Raw genomic sequence first — 6,000 nt, 5'->3', positions numbered from 1 at the left:
TAGGTGGGGATGATAACAATCATCCCTTCCAACCACCCAAGATAAACTTAATAGACATCCATAATTATAACTTACATATATCATTATTATTTTTTGCCATAAATATGTTTTTGATGATGATGACTACTCTAGTTGTCAACTGAGACGGATTTTAGTTTCTCAAACCTTTAAGAAAAATGACAATGAATTAATTGGTTTGCTTTATCATTTTGTTTTTATTACTAAATAGGTTTGAGATAAACTTTCCTAAATCTCTATAGGGTGTTTTAGAATTTGTCCAACAATTTGTTGAACTATGGAATTCATTCTTCTTTTAGCCTTTTTGATTTTCTTTTTTTAAATGGTCTATTATATAAACAAAAAATTGATATTTAGATCACATTTAGTGACCTCTTTATAGTATCTTAATTTCCTCTTATCCTCTTTCTAGTTTTTGGACTAATAATTTTCCTTAAATTTAGACATAATATTTGTATTCAAATCAATTTTTTGTGTTTTGACTTGGTATAATAACATAATCTCCTCTTTTATATTTCAATAATTTAGGTAAATATTAACATAATATTTTTTAAAATTCAAATAATTTAAAATAAAATTTGGAAAAAATCCTAAAACCCTATTATCCTTCGGAAAAACATAACACAAAGCACAAACTTGTAAGCTATCCCCTTTAAAAAAGTAGTTTTCCATGTACATTCCATTAACTTGCCAAATGTATTAGAAAATTTGAGCCATGATAAGAGTTCCAATAATTAGCATTACCATGTGGAGAAGGTTATTTGACAAAGTAGTAGTTTAAATATAAGATGTTTTTTTATTTTTATAAGAATTTGGAGATATAATTTTTTGGTAAGATATATGTATTTTAAAAAAAACATATCAGGCATTTTTTTTTTAAATTATATTATGAAATTTAAAATTCCCCAACAGAATACAAAAATGCAACTTTTAAATCAGATATATTACAGATACTTTTGTTACTTTTGTTACATGAACGATGGAAAGATTTTTTTTTCCAGGAAAAAAGGAATGCTAGTTTATATAATTTACCAATACATTTTCTACCCGGCTTACACATTTCACAAATAAAGCTTCCAATAAAAGCATGTGAGTAATCATATGCCTGTCAGAGTGTGAAAATCAAAATAGAGACCGTAAATAAATCTAACAGAAACTCCATCATCTATACAACTTATATATCTAATCAAAATGCCATCTATAACAGACGATGCACTTATGGCTGCCTCCTGTTTGAGAAACTCAGCTACTAGCCGGCAAAACATTCAATGTTGCTTGCTCAATCTTCGGAGGACAACACTTGCACATAGTCGGTACTTTCTGAGGTTATCGTAGGAGGAGGCCTCATCACACAAGCCTGTACGAACGCAATTATCTGCATCAAGAAAACAGTCTCAGATATCTTTAGCCTGTATTGAGTAATCTAAGCTTGGTTGCATTCCCAGGTGAGTTAATTTGAATGAAACCGAAAAAAGCTAAAATAGCAGAGAAAATAATTTAATTGGCAATATCTACCATTAGAAATGCAGCACATATGAGACTGAATCCCGGGCAATCAAATGGTGCTTTGTCGGATAGGAACAATGCTGCAAGTTAATCAACACACAAGAAAGTTAGATGCTGTAGCATCAACGAGAAGCACAAGAAAGTTAAATGCTGTGGCATCTGTAAAGAGCAGGGTGTAGACATTTCTTACTATTCAATATAGGTTAATTAGATAAATTTTCACATTACTGGGTGTTTATTTAAGGTTTTCATAATTTTAATTTAATTATCCATAATTTCTAACTTAATTATATAATGAATATCAAAACATTATTGTTAAAATTAGAAAAATAATAAAAATTAACTAAATTATAAAAAAATTACGTAAATTCTTAAGTAGTGAGGCTACATTATGGTCATGTTTAAAAATTTATGAGCAGAGCCTAAGGAGAATTGACCCCATAACTTCCCATTAGCAAAGTGCTTTAGCCACAGATTATTATTATTATTATTAATAAACATATATACATTAAAAAAAAAAGAATTTAGGCCGAAATTCATTATAAAATTGTTACGAAAATTAAAAAATAATAAAAATTAACTAAATTATAAATTTATTGTTATTATTATAAAAAAATAAAACATATATACATCTAAAAAACATTAATTAAATTAACTCACACTTTATCATGAAATTTTTTATTTTGTAAATATATTTTGTTACAATACCATGGCTTATAAAAAATCACTACACATTTCATATGAGACTTGTAATAAGATATTTTTTTAATTAATCAATATAATTAAAAACCCAAAAATAATTACTTTGGAGATAAATATCAACCTTTAATTTGTGAATACTAATAAGAAATGAGATCTGTCAAAGATAGCATAGACCCACATCAACACCAAGGTATCTATAAAAGTAATTTCTCATGTGGTAAATGCTATATTGTGGAAATTGGAAAATCCTTTGAAACCACAATGAAAGAAACATCACACACAAGAACATGTTCACTTCTACCCTTGCCCAACATTCCTTCAAAACCAAGCACCATATAAAACTTGAAAAGTCTCAAATTACAGTAAGGGAAAACCATTATTTGAATAGACACTCTTGGAGATGATCCAAACCCTAACAATCTAAATAGAAATAATGGCTTAGAACTCAACAATAGTGGGATCGAATATTTAAAACATTTTCGGTAGAAATCACATTGGAAGAATTTGGTTCATCATCATGACAAGATGAAGAATGACATCAAGGCAATAGGTTAAATAGGAAGATAGATCGATTATATATGATTGGGAGAGGAGGAAATTTTTTTTATAAATAATTTTTAATAATACTGATAAATTTTTAATTAATTTTAAAATATTTAATTAATTATTTTTTAACTAAATAATTTAAAAATATATAAAAATTAAAATCATAAAAAATAACCTAGACTTGACGAAAAATAAGATATACATAAATATATATAAAAGATTATAACAAACCCATAATTTAAGGGAATAATAATATAATAAACATTATTCTAATAAGCAATATATAACATCCTAAAACAAAGGAGGAATACATTAATTTATTAGATTAATAAAATAATAATATATCAAATATCAAATTTATATAAATAATGGAGTTAAAGGATATAAATAACTATTGACATTATTTTCTAACTAATGATAAAGATTAAGGATTATAATCTAATCTTTTACTTATAATTTAAATAGATAAATATATATATATATATATATATATAAATTTAAGATTTAAAAATATTATTACTTATGACTGAGAGAAAGAAATATATATATCTATATATATATGGAAATTAAAAACAAAATTCAAAAATCCAAGCTAGGGGAAGTTATTAAAACCATGGAAACAATATACTTAAAATCACGAAGAAAACTGAATCAAGATTAAAAATAAAATAGAGACGGAGAATGGAAAGAAAGCAGGATTAATAAATCCCATGGGGAGAAATGAGAAGAAAACACAAACAAATAGAAAAAAAACTGGACCAAGAAGGAGAAAAAACTAAAAAGAAAGGGCATGAATTCAATAGCTACTAATTTTTCATCCATCATCCCTATTAAGATTACTTGACCACCTCTCAATTTCAATGGCTTCCCTAAACTTAAGGTGATGACAATGAGAAATCTTCCCAGTAACCTTAGCCTCCTCTATATGATGCTTGGTCTTCTTTACATATTCCACCAAAATTAAATAGTGAATCCTTTGGTGGTTGATATCAGCCACTTATTCCTTAATCCTCTGATTATTAACCATTGGATTCCCATTATTAACCACTTTAAAAACTTGAAGAACTCTTAAATTATGCCTCATCACACTCTTCCTTAATCATTAATGACCATCCCTCTTCCCTTTCTGTTAACCTTTCCCTCCTTTCCATTTAAGATTCTATTTAACACTATAATAATATTATTAATTAGAATATTAATAACAATATTAATAATATTAATATGAAAACAATAATTAATATCATCATTTAATAATATTCACATTATATTATATAATATTTATATTACATAGAAAGGAGAAATGAAATAATTAATTAATATTATAATTACATTTAATAATAATAACATTAAATTTAATAACAACATCATAACATTATTCTTAATTTTCTTAAATAATTTAACAACATTTATAAAGAAGAAATAAAATAATTAATTGATATTATTAGGTATATTAACACTAACAATAATATTATAATAACAAGCATAATATTAATAATAATATTATTATTATAATATATATATATATATATATATATATGCTTTATATTTAAAATTTGGGTTACACTTCTAGAATTGTTTTTACATCACCATATCAAAACTAGCTTCAGTTTATGTAGCTGCTTCTATATCCCAGTACAACCATAAAACTATTTTCTTCCCTCTACGAACCATATGAGCTATAACAAAACACTAATATATACTATATACCCAAAAGAACATGCCCAATATTAACACATGACGACAATATATGAAAAAACATTAACCAGGATTTGACTTCCCCGCATCCTCGCTGACTTCTTTGCCTCGACTGCTCGGAGTAGCTCCCATAACACCTTCTTCTCCATCATTTTGCAACTGGGCAACAATCGTCTTAGGTAACCGCACTATGATCTCCTTCACCTCTGCAAATACACTATCACTAATCAAATGTGAGTTGGAAGTGAACTGGTCAGTGTCCAGCTTCACTATCTTCCACTCCAGTGACGCCTCAACACTCTCAAACTTAGCATTAATACCCCTGGCATTGGAAGCATGATCTTTCTCCAGCATCCCAACCCGACGAGTAATAAGGTCTAGCCTTCCCATTAGTAATTTAAACAAGAATTCGGTGGCCCTCTTCTAGCAAGCCAAATCATCCTCAAGGGATTTCCTTTCTTGGCCTTCACACGTATCCATACCAGAGTCTCTCTAGACCACACAATTATCAAATCGACACTCCAAGCTTGAAACAACTGATGACTTGGGGGAGGGTTGTGAATCTTTAAATAGACAAATTTCCTTCTCCGTGCAATTATCATCTGCTAGTGCCATTATTGCATGTAGATCCTTGATCTTCATACCCATTAAATAGACATCTTGTCCGAGGGATCTGCCAAACCATCCTTGCAGCCAATTCACTTAGACATGAAACAAATCCTTACCCCATCCCCTTGCCATTGATTCTCCAGTGTGATATGCATCCCTCCCAAATCGCTGAAATGATGGGTTCTCTACGGCTACCATGAGCTGAGTTATTACCTTCCTCATGCCTTTCAACTTGTTGCCCTGGGAATCCGAGAAGACGCCAAGCGTTAAGTGCGCTTTGACCTTCTCCCACCTGTCACACTTGCCATTTATACCTCCATGCATCATGCTTTTGTCAACACCATCAATGATGGTCTTTATTGCTGCTCCAACCAACATTCTATTAGGTATGGGAAGATGGGCTAGATCTCTCTTGTCGACCTCGTATTTACGTGCACCTAGAAGCACTCCATGATTTGCCAGCTCATTGTCATCCCCGTTGAAGTGGAAAAAAACATGAAAGCATGAGTGCTCTTCAAATTTTTACAACATATATTCTATTCTTTTAATAATAGAGGACCTGTTAGCATCATATTGGTGATTTTGGGGTGTGAACATTCTAATAACCATCAAGGAATCTCCTACAACATTTATTTTATTTATTCCTAGAGTTAGAGCAAGATCCAATCCTTTCCACAAAGCAAACAACTATGTCTTGTATTGGTGACCACTCCTAAACCCCACACATATTTTATCTCCATTTGTTTGTCAAGGAAAAATATTACCCCTTCTGCTCCTACCGCCACTAATATAATATATTAATATTTAAAAAAGATTAAGCTTTAGGTTTTTCATGGCCAACATTTTTATAAATTAAAAAAATTTCTTTAAGTCTTCATAGCCAACATCCTTTTATTTTCCTTCCTTTTTCTTTTATATTTATAT

At 29.3% G+C, this 6,000-nt stretch overlaps 1 protein-coding gene across 1 annotated transcript in view; it reads right to left on the bottom strand.

Moving 5' to 3' along the window:
- Positions 1-979: 979 nt before the first annotated feature.
- LOC149219039 (uncharacterized) overlaps positions 980-6,000 on the bottom strand; it is a 482,479-nt gene continuing 477,458 nt past the window's right edge. The window contains exons 13-14 of the mRNA XM_089382522.1: positions 1,534-1,604; positions 980-1,393 (exon numbers count right to left, since the gene is read on the bottom strand). Of these exons, the coding sequence (XP_089238648.1) occupies positions 1,298-1,393; positions 1,534-1,604 (167 nt within the window). The 3' untranslated portion in view covers positions 980-1,297. The remainder of the gene's footprint in view (positions 1,394-1,533; positions 1,605-6,000) is intronic.

The sequence above is a fragment of the Pinus tabuliformis genome, chromosome Q, assembly GCF_031772625.1.
Source record: "Pinus tabuliformis cultivar Carrire ecotype Pingquan chromosome Q, CPIR1, whole genome shotgun sequence".
In the NCBI taxonomy this organism is placed as follows: Eukaryota; Viridiplantae; Streptophyta; class Pinopsida; order Pinales; family Pinaceae; genus Pinus; species Pinus tabuliformis.
This window is presented reverse-complemented; position numbering and strand designations above follow the sequence as displayed.